We start from the raw sequence: 23885 nt of genomic DNA, 5'->3' as shown, positions 1-23885 counted from the left end.
GAAGTGAGCTATCTGAGAACATCTGACTTGGTGGACAGCTGACCTTTATCGGATCAACACATTGAACAATGGCACTGATTCTTTCAGAAGGAACAGAGGTAGGTGGCAGATGCATGAAATGACAACAAGGAATTAAATAGTTTCCCAGTAACAACATAAAATCATGACTTTTTCTGGAATAAACTAGAAATTAAAGCTCTATATAGTACATACTGTGGTAGAAAAAAGAGAAAAAAAGTGACAGCCACTCTGTCCTGTTTACAATAAACCACACAAACCATTTACATCCTGCATTTGACAGATTTGTATGACAATCAGTGCAGAAATACAAAGTTATGATATCAGAACAAGGCATTCAATTTGTAAAGCTGCAGTGAGGATGCAAAGCTATTTAGCAGCTAAGTAGTTCAATTCCTCCACTGTGACTGCTTTCTGAAGCTGTTTTGGCTAAACAGGTCATCAAACGACAGAAGATGCTAAAACATCTAATTATACTGTGTGTCCACAAGCAGCTCAACAATGTGGCTTATTTTATTTACTTTATCATTCCATTCCATCTTGAAATTACTTGCAATCAAAACGGGTCGAAAGAAACAGTTGCTGTTACATTTTTGTCTTTCTGAAACCACAAACCAGCTTCCTCTGCCGTTGCCATCAGCAGTGTGCATGTGTCTGTGATGCAAGACAGACTGTTGAGTGGTGATGGTTACTGCACACACACACCTGCATATTTATTCACAGAATGTTTTGAATGCTTAGGATTTGTACTATTTGATTTGGTTTTGATATATTTGTGTGAAGAATATATTAAGTAATGTTTAATGGCTAATTAATATTTGTTTAAGTTATTTTGGTTAAATGTGGTACATTTATATCACAGTGTGAAATCAATAATGATCCTAATTAATAATAATAGTAATACATTGTATTATGCAATGTACATGCAAAAGCAATATAAAACAGCCCCATAAAACATATTTTCGAGCTTGTAAAAGGTCTGGCAGTCAAGATTCACAGACATTTCAAACATATCTCCCGCCCATCTGCTCTCTCTCAGTCTAAGCAGCTGCTTTTGCTGCACTCTTCATTTGCTCTTGCAGCTGCAGGAAGTTGCAACTCAGCCCACAAGTGTGCCACAGAAATACACTCAGGTAGTCAATTGTCAAAATGTAATGTTTCCTTTTACAATGCATATTGTATTATTATGATGTTTAATGTAAGTAATGCAGTTCTAAAATCTATTATACCTTTTACAACATCTTTTAAGGTTGTGCATGATCAGTTTTGCTGTGTATTGGAGCCTCCATCTGCAGGCTTTTGTATTTTGAATTCATGTAAATTATGCATGATGACAGCTAACATGTTAAAAAATGTTCATGTGGTAGCCGTTAGCTAACATGTCCTTGGCATTTCTGGGTCTTGGTTTTCAAGATCCTAAAATTATGCAGTATACTATGCCGCTGGTGTTTCTGGTTTCACATTGGTCATAGCTAGTCTATTCAAAGTTTTTAATCTTCTTATTCAAACACTTGCATTATTTTGCATTCTCTTTATTTTAAAAATGCTGCTTTGTCATCTTTCCTTGCTGTTCACTGTTTGATGCTTGATACTAAGTATGTCTTCAGTTTTTGGCAACATCTGGCATACATCTCTATAGCGTATGTTTATAAGCTCACATTTAGTCATATAGTGTTTCAAGTAGTGCTGAAGTATCTATTTGATTTCTGATTCTCAAATGATCTGTTTTTAAAGTAGGTCTTAAAAAATAGGATAATTTCTCCTCACTACAACCACAGTAAAACAGGTCAACGATTTAACACTGTTTTAAAGAACTGTGAGCAAGTAAATATGTACAGAGGAAATGAACGAGCAAAGATGGAGGGAAGACGAAAGATGGAGATTAAATAACAGCAAACTGGTTGGATAAACATATTTCTTAGCATTAGTATAACGAAACCCAAAGACATCACTAATGTCGAGACTGAAGGGTGTGTTGTCTGAAAATAAATTTCAATAAGTTTCAATGAGTGTATCTGGTACTATTTGTAACATCATAGTAGTAGTTAATTGTCAAAATGCAGAATCTTTATTTGAATATATTAAACACAACTGGAGAGTTTATTATGCAGCTGATATCTGATAATATCAAAACAAGGTGTTTTATTTTAAATGATTGTGATTTAATAGAATTTCAGTTTTAATATATTTTATGGTGTTAGCAATCAGATTTTATTTTTTTCAAATTTGTTTGGATTCTATTACTATTAGTTATGGACTTTAGATAGGGTTACTGAATCAGTGCGTTTATGCATGATGACACCATGGATAATCCAATATTTAGATGATTAAATACATATTGCATGTCACTTTTGTCTTTTGGAGGCCAACTGCTGTCCATTTAACAGGTACACATGAGCTACAACTGTATTATCTAGGCCTGATAGTCTTAACAAAACCAAAAACCAGCAACTTAACAAAAACCAGACATGTACAATTTCAGTTGAACTAAAGCATTTACATTTTAATACTGAAACTGACATTTTAAAGTGCGCTTAAATGTTCTGTTTCAAACAAAAGTCAGTCCATCTTTAATTCACTCTGGGTTCTGAATTCATCAAATATCTGAACCATATCCAGAGGTCTTATAACTCCAGGAACAGATGCCTGTCACAAGAATTGACCTACTCTACCCTTTAACACTTACTGAGTCACCAAGAAACCACGGACCAGGAATGTTCTCATTAGACATGAAGGGTGTGCATGTTGACAGGTGTGTATGTATGTATGAGACAAAGAAACTGTGACACAAATAGATGGAAGGACAAAAAGAGCGAGGCAGACAGAAAGAGACGGGGGAGGAGAGAAAGAGGTAGGGAAATGAGAGAGGAAGGCACGACAACCAAAGGGGGTGGAAAAGGGTAAGCATGTCAAACCAGTCAGGCAAGTTCTTATTACAGTAGAAATGCATTATAGAAAAATGACAGGAGTGAGATATTAGAGGCACAAGGCAGGATGGGGAACACCTGCTCTCTCAAACAGCTAAGAGACACCGCAGTCCTCTAAGGTACGTTACTTCTATTTGAAGAGCTAAAACTCATGTATGGTTAGAATATGTGGCAGGTAAAGTGTATGGCCATTATTGTCAAAGCGTGTGTGCCATGGGAGAACAGGTGTTTCTGTAAACTGACACTGACCTGTTTTCCTTGGAAAGTCTGAAATGTTGCAGTCATGTAGGCCTGGTAATCTTATTTTGCATCCATATCTGTGAAATACAAGGCAGTAGTACAAGGCCATTTATGGTTATGAGCAACCATGTAACAACCTATATTTACTGTGTCAACTGTTTTCAATCAGTTCAGGTTTATTTTCATCAGGTCTGTATTTGCGCTTCTGGAAGGTGTATGTCACACCTCCTCCTCCTCCTCCTCCTCCTCCTCTATCTCTGCTCGCTGTTTGCTCATGCCTTTTATTTTAAACATAACTCTTGACATATATAAATGTTCAGTTTAAGATAACAAAAGCAATCTTTACAACAGAACAAGGTGGGGCAAACAAATCTGGAAAAGACCATTACAAAACCCTGATTTAAAATGTTAGCATTTCAGCTGTTGATTCAATATTGCCTAAAGAGGGTTTAAATTGATTTGTATTCAGATTTGCTTGCTTGATTGCATGTGACTATTATCAGATGTTACTGAAGTGTCTCAATGAATTTCAGTGTGCTGCTTTGAATAATCGTGGGTGTGTAAGTGAGACAGGGTGAAGAGTTCCTGCTATGCTAATTGACATTTTTCACAGGTTTAAGATACATTAATCCTGTCTTTATATATATATATTCCATGTTGTTTATTCACCCTTAGAAAGAATCAAGTAACTTTAGCAATGTGTGGACTCTGACATTGTAACACATGAGGTGTTTCATAGGATTGTAGTCTGGTGTGTTTGACCTGTTATCTGACTGTGTATCAGGTTTTGTAAAAGAGTTCAAGAGTGTGACAAGTAGCATCAAGAATGCTGTCAGAGTAAACACACAAGGAAATGCCCGCATACACACACGCTGGCTCACTGATTTTTAAACATTTTCAAGATGTTTCAGATTTACAGCTGTTTGTCCAGAGTTTCTAGATGTTTATATGCCCGGCAGATATTTGTGGACTTTCATTGTAATAAATACAGAGTTTCAGTATGTTGAAATCCTCAGATACTAGAATGAAGCATTTACACTTTGTTAAGTGGGATATGGTATAGTTTAGTGATTAAAGATCTGGACCAGGTTGTAAGTTCAGTCCAGAGTAGCAGGGTAACGTTCCATTCAGAATTAAAATGAGAATGCCTTCAATTAAATTTCAATTAAATTGAAGTACAATGATTTTTTTTTTTTATCTAACCTCCACATGTTGTTATTGCCTTTACATGACAGAACAAGATAAGGACCAGAGAGTACTGAGACCAGTTACTAGAGCGTGAAGCATCTGTCAGAAGAGCAACAGAGTAAAGCTGAAGTTAGCAAGTCTCCTTCACCTCCCTGGATTACAGATTTATTCTAGCTTTTACAATGATGGTAGGAAAATACAGCCCCGCCATTAAAAGCAAAAAGCAATAAACATTTTTGCTGAAAATGTTAGCAACCAGCTTTCAATTACTACTGTAATGAATACACTGTGTGACAATCAGCATGAGTTTGCATACTGGAACTTCTGTACGTCAGTTTCCTGAATCAGACACAGCTAGAAGCGCAACTGAAGGTGCAGAATCATGCAATGGAACGGCAGCACAAAGTCATAGTCAGTTATCTGTAAAGCCGTTTGGCTCCGCAGCTGCTAGATTCAAAATCCGCTCTGCTAAAACACTTACTACCAAGGACCTCAGGGCAAAAACCATTTTTTTTGAGGGTGGAAAAGTTGAAGACTCAAGTCAGAAAAGTGATCCTAGTAAGGACCTCAATAAAGCCTGTACTTCTTCTGCTAATTATATCCACACGAACACCGATGACAAAGAGACAGGTAAAACTTTAAGTAAGGACACACGCAAGGACTCAACACTTCCCAGCAGTTCTGAGAAGGGTGATGTGAGCGCTAAGAAATTAAACACTCAAGAAGACAAGAGTCAGGCAGCAAGTGACAGGAGCAGAGGAGATGAGTTCAGGAGATTTTATCAGACAAACAAAAGCAAAAGCTTAGACTGGAGACCAGGACATGGCAACAGAACTGGGATGACTAGTGGAACCAGAGAATTTGACAATTTTAAGAGGCAATCTGATTTAGAGAGTTTAGAGAGAACAGGGACAAATGACAAGATAACTTCATACACGCAAGAGAATCAACCCAGTGGTCTTTCATGGAGGATTCAAGCTTTCAGTGCAGCCAATCAAGGCGATCAGAACAGTGACAGAAAAGTTTGGCCAATCTCTGGATCTACATCTGAGAGAATGAACCGGGTAAATTTTGCTCTGGAACGGGCAAACAGTGGCCAGTCACTCCCATCCAGATTGAAACCAAGACTTAGCCAAGGTTCTATTGGAGAAGATAGCAGTCTCTGGCAAGGTGAATCAAGTCTTGATCAGACGGACAATAGGAAGGGATCCTGGGCCAGAGAGCAAGGATCTTCCAATACTGAGGAAATAACTGGAAATCAAACAATAATAGAAAGAATTACGAAACTGTTTGGGGCGGATGGCAACTCTGACCCACACTCAAAGGATTCAACCAGATTAAAATGCAACAATACTGTAAATTCTGATAAATCATTTCCCAAATCTATGGACATGGTGGACTCTATTCCAAGTCACAGAAAATATACTACTAAGTATGTGTTTGGAACTTCTTTAGATTATACTGACAGCCAACAGGGGCAACCTTCTTACATTACAGAAAAAGCTGGAACATTCCCTAGAGTGTTTTCAAAAACATACTTTGATCTAAAGCAAGAACCCTCTACCAACAGGGAGAACAGAAATTATCAAAGGGACAGTTCCTCTGGATTAAGTTTTTCAGTGTCACCAAAGCCTAAATGGAGTACAGAAACATCTTTTGTCAAAAAACCTCAAGCACTTCTGCCTGAGGACAATGAAGAGACAAGCAGAACGTGGTTTACAGGGTCTTCAAAGTATTGTAGTCAGTCCTTAGAAAGGACCACAAGTAGACTGTCAACAACTGCTCAATACAATGCTCACAGGAACCAGCCTGACAGTTCAAGCATCTCCAGCCAGGGTGTCAAACACCTGTTAACCCCTTCTGGAGAAATCAAGGAAGAAATTTGCAATGACAAACCATCAGATAAAGAGATTACAAAACGGCTGGACATAAATGAAAACAAGTATCTTAGTGGTTTGCAAGATGGAATCACCCAACCTAAACACCCACTAGCCTCAAAAGGAGCAGCACACAATGAAATCCATAAAGAGGAAGAGAATGATTATGTATTCACAGGTAAAACTAAAGGAAGGAGAGGAGAAAGTGTGCTAGAAAAGCCACGTTTACAGTCCTCAGATTCTGTGAAGAATACAATCAGCATGTTTGAATCTATGACTCAACAAAGCAAAAGCACACCAGAGATGCTTCGCACCAGGAGGGCCTTTTCTGTACCAGAGCATCCCAAGCCTGTGGCTCTAGTGAAGAAGAGTGATTCAGACAAAACTCTACATTTTGGAAGTGTTGTAGGGAACACAGAAAGCATAAGAACAAATTTCTTAAGCAAAAGCAATTCTAATGAGGAGACTGAACACACTCTAGACCTAGGTAGAACTCCTCATTCAAATTCCACAGTCAAAGTAAGACCAACATTAGAACAACACCAAGAGACACACAAAAAGAGTGTTGAGCTTGCTCCAGCATTAAAACTAATGAATGAATCAAGAACTGACCAAGGTATCAACATGAGGGATGAAGATGAAAGGAGGACTGTGAATAAAAAACACACGGATGAACCAGATTCTACAATCTCTGCCCACTCAGGGCTCAGAGACATAGAGGCAATGGAAGAAAAAGCAAGAATCCCATCAATCTCTCAACAGTCAAATGTCAAAAGTGTATTAAAGCAAAAGTCAATTAATGTAAAAATAGTTGATGATGTTGAAGATGAAAACACACCAACTAACTCACCTGATACAGCCCCTCTCACAGTTAACATTCAAAACCAGATTACCCCTGGAGCTGTAACAGTCAATGGTACCAATCCCAAAGTGCTGCCCAATCATTTTCAAACTTCTCCTCCTATCAAGACAATATATTCCTCATTCAATAATTGTAATAATAACAACTGTGGAACAAGGAATGATTTGACCACAATGGCTAGGTGGAGCTCTGATGAAGAAGACGATGATGAGGAAACAGACACTGAAGAAGACTCTGACTCAGGAGAGTCTTCTGTGACCATCACAAGCAACATGAGCCAATCAGAACGCAGAAGTTTCTCTCTAAGGTAACTGATATGTAAAAATAGAAAAGTGACAGAATTGATTCAGCATGTAAAGAGGTTTAGACTCAAATGGAGTCTAAACCTCTAAACCAAAACCAAAAGCAGCGTATTTCACATGTACAAACCAGCAGGTTACCCAGTTTGCACACTTCACATTTAAAAAAATATATATCTCCATTTTACATAACCCCTATTCTCTTTCTACATATTTACCTATTAGTCTTTTGGAACTATGTAATTATGGTGGAGTGGACTATAAACCATCAGAGGATGATGAAGAATTTCCATCCAGACGCTCTGCATCCTTGAGCTCAGACATCTCTGCCTTCTCTTCTGTGACTCTACTGAGCACCGATGAACTGGATCGCTTGCTGGATGATGTCAGGGGCCTGGGAGATGACAGCCCGCAGGTAAAACAAGTGATGCACATACATATTTTTGTAATCTCTAAAAGCTATAATTTGACAATGTAATTCACTTATACTGCCATTCTATGTACATTTTGTTACAAAATAAATAAAAAGACAATTCTGGATTAATATGTGCATGTTAATGAATTAAAATAAATGTTTACTTTTGCTATTATAAGTTGTACCTCTGACTTATGACAGAAATATGAAGATGTGCAAGTGGTTGTGTTACACAAAGAGGTGGGGAGTGGCTTAGGATTTACCTTGGCAGGTGGAGTGGATCAGAATAAACCAGTCACGGTGAGTGTCACTAAATGCTGTAATGCACAAACGTGACTAATAGAAACAGATACAGATGGGTAAACAAAAGTCCATGCAAAACTCAAATACATGGAAAAAAGTCCCTGTTTATGTAGCTTTAAGTACACCACAATGCTCTACTTTTTTACTTAGGTCCACAAAGTAATACCAGGTGGTGTAGCCGCACAGGAAGGCTCTATCTTTGAGGGTACTCAGGTGCTGTCGATCAATGGGACTGCCCTGCAGAACTCCGCCCACTGGGAGGCTCTGCGTACATTGAGAAAAGCGAGGGGGCAGGGCATGGCGGTGGTTGTTCTTCAGAGCAGTAACAGCAGAAAGGAGTCCACTGAAAGAACAGGAATCACAGGTGAGTATTGGACCGATGTCAAAAAGTAGGGGATCTAAAGTAAAAAATGTTCTTATACTGTACAAATGCATGTGGTGGTGGTCATTATGAATGTGAAAGCATTTGGAAATCAATCAACATTGGTTTTAAGTTATTTGATAATAATACTGATTGCCTTACCTATACAGGTGAGATAAAGAGTCTTTTGTGCAATCTGATGCTGATACTTTGTGTGTGTATGCCCCCTACAGGCAGCAGAGTCCGTGTAATTCTGAAAAAGTCCAGCTCTGATCTTGGCTTCAGTCTGGAAGGAGGGGTGGGATCCAGCTCAGGAGACAAACCCCTCACTGTACAAAAAATATTCTGTGGTAAGACCACTTTTTCCTGATTTAAAGCAATCCCATTAAACACAATTATGCAAGAAGTCTGTGAAAATAAACATTTTCATATGATCCCACCAATTACAAAAGCAAGGGCAAACTGCTGCTTACCTCACACCTTTTTGCTATTGGCATTCCTCCTGCACCTTTCAGCAGAGTATCATTCCAAGTTCCTCCATAACAATTAAGTCTACTACTTGTTTCCAGGTGGTCCACTCAATAAAGTGTTTCCTGGAGATGAGTTGTTGGAGGTGCAGGGTCAGAGTTTGGTGGGTATGATGCGTCTAGAGGCTTGGAACCTCATCAAGAAACTGCCCCCTGGTCCAGTGGAGGTCTTACTACACCGTCTTCAGCAGCCACTTTGAAGACCTCTACTTTCCTTCTTGCACCACAATTCTCAAAGCAATTCAGTCATAATTTAAACACAGTTTTTTTTTCTATAAGGATTTTTGCTGTTACAGGTTCTATGAATTTATATTCTTGCAAATGTTAAGTTTTGCAATTAGGAAGTATCATTCAACATAGTGTTTTGAAGTGTTTATTTTTTTCTTCACTGATATTAGATAACTATGAATTAATGCTGTCAAAATTAAGGGCATAAAAGCACTGGAGGCCAGGAGGTCATTTTTATATCACTTATTTTAAATAATGTTTAAGCTCTAACATTATTTAACTATTAATGTAATATTGCACTTTATCAGACTTTATCAGAAGCCAATACATATATTTTTGTAATGCTACTATGTATATGTGTATATGTTGTCGTACAGCACAAATCGTCCCAATTAAACTTTTTTCATATTAAAGACAAAGGAAGCAACTACATTTCTTTCATATGGGATATTTATAACATTTACATTATTTTTTGTTTTTATTTTTTTAAATAACAGTAACAGAAAATCTATTCAGTCAGGACCACTCTGGCAGTAAAACATAGTTAATTGATTACACACAATATTTGGTTTGGCGGTATGGTTCCGTATGGGGGTTCAGTAAAAACATATAAAAATATTAGCTGCCTGTAATAACCCCCCGGAACCATTAGCATGACATCAATATAATGCAAGTAGGACTGCTTGGGAATCGTGTCTTATTGCAGGGATCTGAAACAGAAGAAAAGATAAACAACGAACAGCCAAAGTGCAAAACATAATATATGTAAAAGTATACTGATTAGGAGGGTGGGTGGGAGGGTTGAATGCGAGCTTGACTAAGCTGGAGGTGAGTGATATTGCCATGTATATATATACACGTAGTCGCTGGGATTGGAGGGATCTGAACAGCTGATAGTCTCTGATAGAGCTCTGCCTACGTGGCCTGCCTGAACTAACGCTTGCGCTAGATTTACTAAATTTTAATTGTCAATCAGAAGATGCATCTTTTACAGAAAACTAATTTTAATGAAAATTAATTGCTTTGCTTACAGAGATCTTTCAATATTGCTCCAGCTCACAGGTTCTATCCCTACTGCCCTTTCATGCTCTTTAAATAAATACATAAAATTAAAGAAAAAAGAAATAAAGAAAAAGAAACAAATTGGTCAGATGAATATTTGTATTTTGCAAGATCAGCTCAGAGCCTCAACCCTTAGGCTAAAACTATCTTTTTCAAAATCAATCTTTCATTCAAACCAAGCAGAGAGTGGTTAAGGTAATTTTACTCATCCTGTAAGAATATTCTGTTTCAATTATTGCTTGGTTGAAACAGCAATATTAGTGCCAATGGTAACATTAAACATAATTTTAAACATGGACGGTGGCTTTGGGAAAGAAATTTGGGTGTACAGATATTTGAGCTAGATAATTGCACAATTACCTAATTTCTATGTCATCTAATCTTCCAGTGTCAAAATGATTGGGTTATCTGAATGTACGGAAAAGCACGATAAGTGTTTTACAGCAGAGGCTCATAGATCACTTATTCTTTCTCTTGCTCTCTTCTCTTTCTCTTTGTCCTACATGATTATTAATGATTTATTAAGGGGTCGTGGTCTGGATCAGACAAGTTATGATGTGGATGTTGACTGCTTAATGTGGGATGTTTGTACCCTGCAAGTGTATTTAAAAGAGGGTTTAAAGGTTAGCTGAGCTAATAGACACATACTGAGGTCAGAAGATCATCTCTGAAGAGCAGGATAGCAAGTTTTGCACAAAACCTAAAAGCCAATACTAAAAATGAGTCGGGTAAAAAAGATGATTAAGAGGATGAAGGTGAAAAATGAACTGATGCGACAGATTATGGGAGAGGTCTTAGGCACCTTTGTACTTCTGGTAAGTTTTTGCATATTCACTATTAAACAAACTTTGAACATAGTTATTGATTTATAGAGTATTTTTTATGTTCTCAGGTTTTCACTACTGAAATACATTTAACATGTGTTTCATTTTGTAATTTAAAACTCACTATCACTATGAAATACAACTATTTGTTAATGCATTAAGTATTGTGAGATGAATAACATTGTTTACAGCATTTATTAGTATATGTTAGTTAATTTATAAATGAACTATTTTTCAATGCTAATTCATGCTTGTGCAAATTATGTTAATTAATGTTATTTTATCATTTAAAGATGTAATGTTATATGTAAAAATTTACATAAACCTAGATTAATACACTGTAAATGCTGTATAATTATTGCTCATTGTAAGTTAACGATAACGAATGCATTAACTAATAAAGCATCCCTTTAAAAACACATCAATGTTACACAAAACGTATATATATATATATATATATATATATATATATCCTCCTGAGACCCAGCTATGGAGTTTTTGCCTCTGTAGTGGACATTCTATTTCAGTGAATTTCTCTGAGACCTCACATGTCACAGTTGTAAGTCTGGATGTCCTGTACAGAGCACATTCAGGGCTTTATAGATACTAAATGATTGGAAGTTTGACCATGATCACACCCTCTCCTAGTTCTTTAAAAATGGCTAAATTTAATTTAGTGAAACATTTTACATCCTTATGGAAATATGATTATATTTTGTAATTGTCATTTAAATCTGAATAATTTTCTAATTGTTTGTCATAAAGCAACATCTCAGGAAAATGTTATGGGTTTTCAAATTCAAATATGATTTCTTGTTATGAAACAGGACATCATTTCATACATGTCCACTGTAGAGGACACCAGGACTAAAATGATGTTTATTATTCATTTTGGAGGACATAACAATTGAATAGGAAAAAAAAATTATGTATCTATTTTGTTATGAAATATTAGATATTATTATGAAAGTCTGGCCATTTATTACTCCCATTATGACAATTCTTTTTTCAACATGCTGTCCCAACAGCAACACATTAATATGCAAATTAGACACAGTAGATACACTGTGTTTAATGGGAAAACCAGTTTATGGAAATTTGTACAGACATATTGCATAAAACAAAATGGTATATCAAATCATTTTGTTATATATTTTATAACATAGTTGAGAATCATCCTTAAACAAAGTTTAGAAGAAAAAAATCCTGAAACCTAAAAATGTATTGGTGATGTTTTTAAAAAATCCCATTGTTTTTGCCTTTTTGATGTCTATTCATGCCATTTTATTTTTAGAAAAACTTAGTCCTAGTGTCCTCTACAGAGGATATAGAATAAAACATGAATAAAATATAATTTTTCAAAAAAAATTATTTTCCATTTTTTTCTAATGCTCTAAACCAGGGCTGTCCAAACTCGGTCCTGGAGGGCCGGTGTCCTGCACAGTTTAGCTCCAACCCTAATCAAACACACCTGAAGCAGCTAATCAAGCTCTTACTAGGCATACTAGAAACTTCCATGCAGGTGTGTTGAGGCAAGTTGGAGCTAAACTCTGCAGGACACCGGCCCTCCAGGACCGAGTTTGGACAGCCCTGCTCTAAACAATGTAATGACATGAAAAAATACTAAATTCGCAAAGCTTTTTTGGGGGGCGGTCTCAGGAGGATATATATCTCAGCCCATATTATCTAATATTAATATATAATTGAATCTCTGAATTTATTATTCTAATACTCTTGCAAAAGGAAAGGTTACTGGAAAATATAACATCTATATCAGTGATACAGTTGTGGTCAGCATTATTGGCACCTTGGTAAATAGGATCAAAGAAGGCTGTGAAAATTAATCTGAATTGTGTTATCATATGTTACACCATAAGATAAGCTTTTACAATGGACAAATCCAATGTTCTGTTAACCTAAGGTTATGTGAGCATGTGCTTTTGGTTACATATGCTGACAATGTGCAATTCAGCTGCAGGTAATTGCACTCATTGCAGACCAAGAGCATAAATAAGTTAAATAAATAAGAGGTTATTATGAAGTTGTGTTTCTGACAAAATCTGTCTAGTTAATTTGTATATTTGTCCTCCACCAATAAAAATGGTTCCAAAAAACTCAAAGCATCAAGCTTTGCATGCCACCAAGCAATACTGGAGCAAAATATTGTTGTGCTTTTATGCTAAATATCAACACTAGTGTAAAAAAGTTTATACACAACTAATTAAAAAAAAAAATCTTATTTTTTTCACTGTAGCTGTTTGGTTGTGCTGCAGCAGCTCAGGTGAAAACCAGCAGAGAAACTAAGGGACAGTTTCTGTCTGTTAACATGGCTTTCTCTGTAGGCGTCATGTCTGCCATGTACCTCAGCAGGGCAGTATCAGGTAAATCGCTTAAAGCTTGGGCTGTTTTGGGGCATTTAAGGCAAAATCCTTTGTAATAATAATCTTTTTTTGGATCGACAACACTGACTTCTCTCTTAATATTTTTTCTCCTTTATTTCCTCCTTAGGAGCTCATCTAAACCCAGCTGTGTCTCTGAGTTTCTGTGTCTTGGGAGACCTAGCCTGGATAAAGCTGCTACCCTATTCTCTGGCTCAAATATTCGGGGCTTACCTCGCCTCTGGTCTTGTCTATCTCATCTACCATGGTAAGATAAAAAAGAGGAAAATTAGAAATCCTTTTTTTAAAGATGCATCCTTTATTTTTGCAATAATTTCACATTCTATACTTGGCAGTTTTATGTTTTTGAAAAAAAAAGAGATCATTGATGCCTCAACTCTCCTCCAGATGCGATTATGGAGTTCAGTGGTGGAGTTCTAACTGTATTTGGTCCTAATGAAACAGCCAGTATCTTTGCCACTTACCCAACTGATGTGGTGTCAGTGCAGACCAACTTCCTTGATCAGGTCAGCAAAAGGCCATGGCAGATTAGACAAGAACTCTGTAGTTCATGCAAGCACAGTTGAATTACCACTGATATAATGCAATTGTCTAATCTAATTACTCTTAAGCAATATAATATTATAAAACATTAAAAAGATTTTCAAACATTAATAAATTATCTAATATAGAGATCAGATCATGCCAGAAATGAAAAGGCAGTCATCTGTCTCCTGTATGTCTGTGTGCAGGTGGTCGGCACAGCCATGCTGATGTTGTGCATTCTACCTCTAAATGATAAGAGAAATGCTCCTGCTCCTGAAGCGCTGCTCCCTCCAATTGTAGCCACTGTTGTCCTAGGGATTTCCATGTCAATGTCGGCTAACTGTGGAGCTGCCATAAACCCTGCCCGTGACCTTGGTCCAAGACTCTTCACCTTCACGGCAGGCTGGGGCACCGAAGTCTTCACGTACGTAATCAAACACATCTATTAATGTCAGATTAACAAAGCCTTGTTATCTCTGCATATTTGCAGACTTATATCTCCACCGATAAAATTAACTACTGGTTATATCACTTTGCTTAGCTCCGGTGTTCTATTAATGATCTCAACACTAGTTGCCACATTGGTATTTTCACTGAATTGCGTAACCAGAGCTTCACTTCTCTCAACACAGCCGATTTTAAATGCCTTTTTTTCTGGACCCACACAGGTGTTATGACTACTTCTTCTGGATTCCATTAGTGGCTCCTATGGTGGGGGGCGTACTGGGGTCCATCATTTATCTGGTCTTCATTCAGTGGCATCTGCCTGAGCCTGAGGATGAATCTGAGTCTGAGGAGTTTAACGAACAAACAAAGGTCACGGAGCACAACAACAAAAAGGACGAGTTTTTCCATAAAATGTCTTCACTTTAAAGGCCTGGGGACTACTGAATCTAGCTCGTGGCATTTCCAGATCCTGTTTCTACTCTTCTCCACAAAATTTTTAGACTGTTTTATTAAAAATGGGAAAAGGCCACAAAAAAAAAAACACTGGGGAAAATGTACTCAAGGTGGACTCTTAAATCTTTCACAGAAGAGCTAAAGCCTTCATATACCAAATGCTATTTATTCTTTTCAACTCCCTTTCATCCCTTCTGAAATATTAAACAGGGACTTACTGTCAACCGCATGTAAAAAATTACTATTTCCTTCACATTGTCCATTGTTTCACAGATTTAATTAAAAGATTTGTATATAGTATGTATAGTATATTAGCTATTTTATAGACCAGTGGCAGCTATAGATATCTATATAATTTATGTAGCACACACACACACACACTCAATATAGTCTAGAATTTATTTCAGCTCAATTTATTAATTATAATCTTGGAAAATCACACACATCAAACTCATATTTGTTTTGTCTAGTGTCCTTTCTAGTGTATTTTGCAAGTGAAAGTTGTTTATGTTACAGCACTATTACAGTGTGCATTTTTGTGGTGTATATTAACAGATTCACAAACAAAGAGTTTTAAATCCCTGTTTGAAGCCGCTATTGAGCAAACATTTATCTGAACTTTGGGGAATAGGTATATTGATTATATGTACTCAGAAGGCCACCTCCCTACCATTTCATGGAATATCCTCTGTTGTGAGCAATTATTTCACCATGCATTAAATGAAAGATTTTGCTATTACTGTAAATATAATGTCAATAATAACTGCAACCATACCGTAGGAATACAATTAAGTTATATCTTCTGTCATGAAGAGGTTTCGGTAATATTACTGATCAGGATGATCTGTTTGATTTCATCTGAGCAGAGACATTATGAGAAGGTGGATGAGAACGTTTCCTTAGTGTTTGGGGTCACTGCTAATTCTGGACAAACTATTCAGGCATTAGCTCACAAGATGTAGATTTGCAGGTTACGTGTGGCCATACTGAAATATATATATATATAAAAAAAACTACCTATTCACAAAATCTATAGAGGTTAACTTTAATTTAAATCATCCCAGTTGTGTGGGTCATTACCAACATCAAACATATCACATATATCCGGGTCTTATGTTCAGGTCATCATACCCAAACTTTAGTTTAACAACAGCTTTTAAATATACCTGTATCAACGAAGGGTTGGGTAGTTAAATATTGTGTAAATATACCTGTATTATAATTTACCCCGTGTATCAACGAAGGTGGCTAGATTGTTCCTGTTAAACTTCCTAAAAGGCGTGAAACGTACAGCGCATGCGCACATGAACATGGCATCTCACTTTTTTCAGAAAACGATATTGTTCTGTTGTCTAATTCTTAAAATAATACATTTATTTTAGTCTCAATCGCCAATATAGTTTTTATTATGATTATAGTTTCAAAGTGTTCAGCCATCCTGCATTGAATGAACCTGTGTGTCCAACAGAGGGCGCACTCGACAAACCAAAACAATGAGCACATGGTCAATGTCAGTACTGCCCTCATGCTGCACTGTGAACAAAGTTACAGCAGCTGCATTCGTTTAAAACTGTATGTTAAACATTCTTTAAAACACACAGTAAATAAAATTAATATGGATACATTCATTAGCAGTGTTTAACCACACTTACTGGAATAAGCAGAACAAATTTGGATTATTTTTTTTGGACTATTTTATTTTACATTTAAAACATTGCTCTTGAGCAGTGCAAAGGCTGAAAGTGGGCAACAGCAGATGCAGATGCAAACACCGCCCTCCACCCCGCCTCCCTCGTCCTATTACTATGAGCAGCTGCTGGCCTGTCGAGTCCGATACACTTTCACCTTTCAAGGATGTTTTGATCGTCAAGGATTGCGTGCATCCGATACATAACCTATGTTGCCTTAAACCCGACGGGATACCTGTAGAAAAGGAAGAAGATAACAGGGATGCCTGAAATCAACATTGCTTACAGGAGGAGCTGATAAAGGTAACGGTAGTCTTTATTTACCCGCTCACAATAAAAGCTTTAGCTTACCTTTAAGGCTCTACGTGCTAACAGCGTGATTCTGAGAAAACAGTTAACTTATAAAAAATACTTAAACTGAACTTGAACTGAACTGATACCTAACTGAACTAAAGCTGTTGAGATGGATACTGCGGCGTCCTGCGCATTGTAACCAACCTGCTTTAACGGTTTGTTGTCTGTTTATTTCGCATCTGTATCAATAAGCACTCAGTATAAACAATATGGCCACCTAATGAATGCAATGGACTGATTATTGTCACAGGCTTATTAATGGACTTACACCAAGTTATTTAAGGCATTTCTAAGAAATTTGTGAATGGCGAAGATCGGTTTTTGACAGTCGCATCTCAACTCTGGAATATTTTTGGCATGTCTCAAGAAATGTTATTTTGACAACTATAGCCTAATGTTGATTCATAAGTTATGATAAGTAGTAATAAGATGTCAATCTTTGTAATAGCCTACCCTGAAACAGCATGGAGACATATTGACGTGGTAACTTTTAATATAACATAAGATTATTTTAATAAGAACCCATTAGGTATTACCAAAGACTATAGAATACATAAAGAGACTTTGGTATTACCCAATAAGTTACACAAGTTAGATACGAGTAAGAAATGCCATGAAAATGTAAGTTCTGTGTTCTATATCATCTCCACAGGCCCCTTGGTTTACCTTCAGAGACCCTTGTTAAATACCCTGAATTAAAATCCTAATCACTGTTAGTTATGTTAAAAAGAATATCAGACTATAACAATGGTTTTTGGTTAGAGATGTGGGTTCATAATTTGGGTTATGTATTTTCATGTCACTTGTAATCTTAATTGAACCAGGGATTTAAGATAGTTCTTGAAATTCCTTTGAGAATAAAATTCTGACTGACAGCCAAGAAATGTGCTTTGGTGTGCTTAAAGAGCCAACAATGTAATAATTCCCTCGAGAAAAAGCGTATCAACACCATGCAGAGGCATGACCATTTTATGTAAGAATTATCACTATAATTCTGCATTATAAAGGCCATCTCTCTGTGTGTGTGTGTGTGTATAAGAGAGAGAGTGAAAGAGCAGACTCATAATTTTCTGTATAGTCAATATCATTATTGTGGTTCTGGTTTGATGGTGATTTCCTGTTTGACCTTTTGAGACCATGAGTGTAAAAAATGGAAAAAAGAAATGAGGTAAAACAGATGGGAAGCAAATGAGGGCAGAATAATTATTGAGCAATAAACTAGAATAACATGTACTGGAAAAATACATCGGCAAAGGAAGTAAAATATGCTGCACATATGTTGATCATAAATTATAGATCGTAAAACTCAAAAGCTTACTTGTTCAGCCTTACATGACCGCAAATAAATAACTAAGAGTGCCATTTTGTCTTGATTAAAATGCAAGAGCCCATTTCTGGTTCGCATTGTGTGTGCATTATGCATGCATGTAACATGTGATGATAGAATGTGTGCTGCATGATGCTTGTTAGAGATGCTGAGTCAAATGACTTGCTTTACACCACTGCAGTCTGTTGTCAGCGTGAAGATGTGTACTTGTCTGACTGCGTTTATATTCAACATGGCTTTCAAATCTGGGTTATTTAGTGTCAAAAGCAGCCTGTTTACTGGATCTGTCCTTAAGTAGGTTTGTGCATGTCAGTGTGTGTATGTGTGTGTGTCTGTCTATATGTTGTGGGTCATTGGTTTTGACCTGCTGGTGTGGAAGCCTCCAGTCAGACACATGGTAATAGACTCTAATCATAGCTGACACACATGTGTAACCAGCTTTACTATCTGTGAGTGTGTGTGAATAGTCAGAAATATTCCATCTCACCTGAGTTAACATTTAGCATTGAACTAATGTACTGTGCTTTCTTGGATTCTATCATCTCTGGATTTGTTATTTTTGTGAGAGCTGCAGCAGAAAGTTTTTTTTTCTGTTCTCAACCCAGAGGTGACCTCCCCCAGCCCAACTCTTCCCACGCTCTCAAACAGTCTGCTTCGATTGTCTACATAAAATTAAATCATATCTTTATTGTGGGTATTCAAAGCAACAGATGAGGGCAGCTCAGAGACCGACAAATATCTCTCTGATGACTTTGCACGATGACCCTTGTTGGTTAAGGAAATATTAAAGTCAATTTTAGAAAGATATTAGTAATTCACATTTCACGGAGGAGATGAATTGGAGGAGGCAGGGCCATTTTGCAGGCCAGTTATGATGACTGAAATTTCCTTCAGGGAAAGTCAAAATGCCCTAATATGAGATGATGATCATGAACAAAAGCACTGAAATCAAAGCATTGCTGTGTTGTTTGAGAAAAGGTATGTTACTAAAGTAAGTTATATTGAAATTCTAGCTAATACTGATGTTATGTTCATGTTATGAATGATATTATACAGCTTTGTAAAAAGAAAGGAAGTTAAAACACCTAAAACTCAAGTATAAATAGGGGTGTAACGGTATGCGTACCGAACCGAAGCGGTTCACGGGGCAAATTCCAAATGGAAGTGATCATCCCTATCCCCTTGGTGTGGGGACTTTGGAGTGAGCAGGGCATGTGCATGCCATTATGTAGTCGTTTAGAATGCACTTGGTAAAGGGAGAGACATAATTTCCTCATCATCTTCAGCTGGCATGTTCCCATGACAACGCAGCACAGTGTGCATCAGCAGATTCGCTGACGAACACCGGCATAAAAAATATACATTTGTTAGTTTGTATGTATTATTTAGCAAAAAAAACTTTAAAAAACGTTTTAAAATATAAAATGTATGTTCATTTGCAACAGTTATACAATCAACACTAAAAAGACATTTATGCTATGCCATTAAAACAGCGAATCTGCTGACGCACACTGTGCTGCGTTGTCATGGGAACATCCCAGCTGCAGATAATGAGGAAATTTCGTCTCTCCCTTTGCCAAGTGCATTCCAAACGACTAACGTTACATAATGCCACGCATGTGCCCTGTTTACTCCAAAGTCCCCACTCTAAGGGGATAGGGATGATCACTTCCATTTGGAATTTGCCATGTGAACCGTTTCGGTTTGGTACACATACCGTACACCCCTAGTAGTAAGTATGCAAATATCAGTGTACTTGTAAGTGTACAATTTCAATACCACTTTCTAGTATATAAAAGTATACTTTAAGTATAACAGTAGTAAACTTTGAGTACACAACTAGTTTACATCAATGTTTTTAGCTTGCACTGCAACTATACTGAAAGTGAACTTATACTGACAGGTATACTGACAGTTTACTAATTAAATACTTGTAGTAGCATTTTTAGTACACACAAGTATAGTCTCAGTAAACTACTAGTTTAGTAGTTTTATACTGAAAGTATACTCGTATGTTTTTTTAAGTGAACTTTACGTCATACTTTAAGTATACTACTATGTTCCTATTTAGGTATTAATTTGTATATATTTTGTTATATGAATACCTGAACATACAAAACATCAAAAGAAAGAACAGATCTGCTTGTACATTTTATTCTAGCTTCTTGCATTCTTTTTTTAAACACTTGAATGTGGGTAAGTTTCATAAATAAATAAAGAAATAAACCTTTTGAACAAAAAGCTGAAAAAAGTTAATTGAATTCAGAATGATAATCAAAATGTAGATGGAGTCGGTCAACATCCCAAAGCTTGACAGTCATTATTGCCTCTTCATTGGTCGATATATTATTCCATAACGTTACACAGTTTTGATGCTGTTTTATATCTGATGATCGTGTTAGATTACACCTGGAAGCATCTGTTGTTTGAGTTTCTTCTTCACTTGTGTTTTTTGGAAATTCTGTACAGAAGATGTGTACTAGCGCCCCCTACCATATAACAATGAAAACACGGATTTTAGGAGGACATATAGTTAGATTTTTTCTAAGTCACGTATACTTAAATGTCATTTTAAGTAAATAAAGCCCATTTCTGCGAAGTACATAAAAAGTAAACTAAAAGTATACTTTCCTATTTTTTAGTCTAAAAGAAGTATACTAATAGCACACTTGAATAAACTTCTTTTTCATAAGGGAAGCAGAGTCACACTACTAGAGAAAAGAGCAATTTAGCCTTATTCAATAAAATGTCTAAACAATTGAATGCTATTCTTTCTGCCTCCATATTTCCTGTGTATCAGGCATAAGAGACAGAAAGCAGACAGCATGTGGCGTCTTCAGAGAGAAATTTATCAGGAACCAGACGTGCAGACACCAATGTGCTTCTGGAACTGACCTGACCAGACCACTCTATCACTTAGCACCAACATTTTAGCATTCTTATATAGCATTCTTAATAACTATGATGTTTCCTGTTTGTTTCATAATTAATGTGTATATGTAACCACTTTAAACACTCTTATTAATTATCTTAATATTAGCATGATTAAAGAAAAAGAAATGGACAAAAATTTGTCTAGGGTTCACAGCAGTCAGGATCAAGATTACGGCTGCAGGTTCATTAGCAGTGGCTTAGTTTTAGCTGACTGATCTTCATACTGTCGTAGTCAAGGATTAAATATCGTTGAATTTCCTGAGTGAGCGTAAACTGTTGGTATGTCCCCTGTTTTACCCTTGAGATCCTGTTGACAATGTGGTTCTTTCTCTTTCTCGCTGTGTGTCTGCATGTCGATGTAGATTTTCCCATGGGACGAAGAGGCAAAATTTCAGAGGTGTGGAAATGTTCAGAAAGAGACCTCCCCCAGGTAAACAATTAGCTACTCTCCCTAAACACACACACACACACACACACTTTTAAATTGAATTGCAATATTGTGCTCTGAATTTAAAATACACACTTTGATTATAACCATTATGTGTCAGCAAAATAATATTTGTTAATATTCGTTTTTAAAAGTCCCCTCAACACTCAGCACTACCTTCACTCTCATGGCAATAGTGTTAATAAATTTTGACATCAAATTTGGATTTAGTTTTTGTCATAGACTTCGGACTAAAATACTGTCTAGTTTTAGTCATATTTTAGTCATCTGAATTGTTTTAGTCTTAGTTGACTAAATATTATAAGACTTTAGTCAAGTCAATCTACAGTAGATTTAATCGCCTAAAATTGAATGGGTTTAGTTTCTGTGTAATGCGATTAAGCATTTCTCTAACATTTTCAAACTCACATGTTCCCGGAGAAACATCTAATAACCTGATTGATATTAAAGTTTGAACATGCAATATAGACACAGATTTAACTCCACATAACATGTCTTTATCTCAAAATTAAATAAAACCACTTCTCATAAAGAAACAAGAACATGGTCCTCTTTTCAATGAAATACCAATGATTACAGGGCCTATATTCATTCGTTATAACAACTTGCATACAGCATCCTTCATTCTTTCAAGAAGACATTTATTTATATAAATTAAATTGAGATTAATCCTTATTACAGATACTAAAGTGATTCTGTCAAGAGCAGTGATTTCCTCTCTTTCTTTTGTTGATTCATTAACAAAAAGGGCACAGACAATAATAACTAAATTAGGCTGCTGCCCCTTTAAAACTGACTGCACAGATTCAGCATACTGGTTATATTCTCCCAAACGTTTACATTCACTTAAGACGTAACCGGGTGTGATTACATGAAAACGCTTCAAAACTGACAATTTGAGATCATTTTTGTTTATTTCTCCGTTAAAATGCAAAAGAGAACTGTATTCAGTAGTCGTGTGCTGTTTGAGAGGTGCGTTTCTGTGTGCAGGATTTGGCTGTGTGCGCTTAGGAAACTGGACCAAATTAAAGGCACAATATGGAAGATTTTTTTATTAAAATATCCAAAAACCACTATTACAGTGCTATATATTTTGCTGACTTGTGTACTTACATTATCCCAAATGTTTTGAAGAATGTTAAAATCCAGAGAAGTAAACCATTTTAGCTGGTGACACGGACTGTGTCCATAGTACATTAGCTCATCCATGAATATGATTTCTGCCCATGTCCCGTCGGATTGCATCGGCTGTGGGGAACTCCCATGATTCCACACTCACGTCACGACATCATCAAACTACACCTTTGTTTTAATACGCACCCTCTAACGGCGAAAACTTACATATTGTGCCTTTAAGTGCTCTTTCGCGTCGTCACGCTTTTCAAATTTATTCATATGTCTGCTTTTCTCTTACTCCCAGATGCTGACATTTTTTAACGTTTTATGTGCTAAGCAGCAAGTGTGTACGTATGATCAGAGCGTTACAGTTGAAATGTGTGCCATATGCCCTCCTTTCCATGCAGGAAGTTCGTTCTGACTGGATCTCTCAATTTTCATGTTCTTATTATTTGTTGACGAAAATGTCAGTAGATTTTTTTCTTTTTTTTCCATTCAAAAAGTTTTTATTTCAATATTGTCTCGTTTTTGTCTGTGAAAAAATGTTGTTGACAAATTATGACAAATATTTTTCATCAACGAAATTAACACTGCATGGCAATTTATAACTGTTCTATGTTTTGGTGAATTGGTGGCTAATTCATCAGAATTCGCACATTTTGTGCGATCTACTTACACCCCATAAACCTGAACCAAGTAAGATGCCATATTGAATTTGACTTGAATGAAAACGAGGTGAGGGATCGACTAACAGTCTTTACAATGGCATACATTGTATAAAGGTCCTGGATCATGAGTTTTTGTCAACTAATTTTTTTTTTCTTAAAGAAATTTTGTCATTTGGACAGTCGTAATGTTAAACAACAGTACAATCCATTGAACACACTCTACTTCTATCCCTCACTGCCTCATTTTCATTCTTGACTAAAGTTATATCGATGGTTTGGTTTAGGACCTTCATGCTTTAATTTTTGTAAACATTTTACATTTCCATACTGATCACATTGCACAGATTCATACAAATTCGCCACCATATAAAATGTTTCTTTATGACATTTGGTTG

General features: G+C 36.5%; 3 protein-coding genes across 4 annotated transcripts in view; all 3 read left to right on the top strand.

Moving 5' to 3' along the window:
* The first annotated feature begins 1077 nt into the window (after positions 1–1077).
* On the top strand, positions 1078–9674 carry LOC306878051 (uncharacterized protein). 2 transcript variants are annotated; one of them, XM_079430148.1, is made up of 7 exons: positions 1078–1151; positions 4421–7419; positions 7637–7826; positions 8028–8126; positions 8280–8493; positions 8724–8840; positions 9060–9674. In XM_079430148.1, the coding sequence occupies exons 2-7, from the start codon at positions 4676–4678 to the stop codon at positions 9215–9217; spliced, it is 3522 nt and encodes a 1173-aa protein (XP_079286274.1). In that variant the 5' UTR covers positions 1078–1151; positions 4421–4675; the 3' UTR covers positions 9218–9674. The 2 variants fall into 2 exon arrangements, with proteins under 2 accessions (XP_079286274.1, XP_079286275.1); XM_079430149.1 differs by lacking the exon at positions 1078–1151 and adding an exon at positions 2935–3064.
* Positions 9675–10958: 1284 nt separating this feature from the next.
* On the top strand, positions 10959–15658 carry LOC306877876 (aquaporin-10-like). Its single transcript, XM_079429889.1, has 6 exons — positions 10959–11122; positions 13386–13512; positions 13640–13777; positions 13918–14036; positions 14262–14479; positions 14724–15658. Exons 1-6 carry the CDS (start codon positions 11027–11029, stop codon positions 14926–14928), a joined length of 903 nt encoding a protein of 300 aa, XP_079286015.1. The 5' UTR covers positions 10959–11026; the 3' UTR covers positions 14929–15658.
* Positions 15659–16740: 1082 nt separating this feature from the next.
* The window catches only part of LOC306878044 (phospholipid-transporting ATPase ID-like), a 50265-nt gene continuing 43120 nt past the window's right edge, over positions 16741–23885 (top strand). The window contains exons 1-2 of the mRNA XM_079430138.1: positions 16741–16946; positions 21621–21688. Coding sequence (XP_079286264.1) covers positions 21664–21688 — 25 coding nt within the window. The 5' untranslated portion in view covers positions 16741–16946; positions 21621–21663. The remainder of the gene's footprint in view (positions 16947–21620; positions 21689–23885) is intronic.

This window comes from Barbus barbus, assembly GCF_936440315.1.
Source record: "Barbus barbus genome assembly, chromosome: 12".
Taxonomy (NCBI): Eukaryota; Metazoa; Chordata; class Actinopteri; order Cypriniformes; family Cyprinidae; genus Barbus; species Barbus barbus.
The sequence above is the reverse complement of the archived record's forward strand: the minus strand, read 5'-3'. Positions and strand labels throughout refer to the sequence as shown.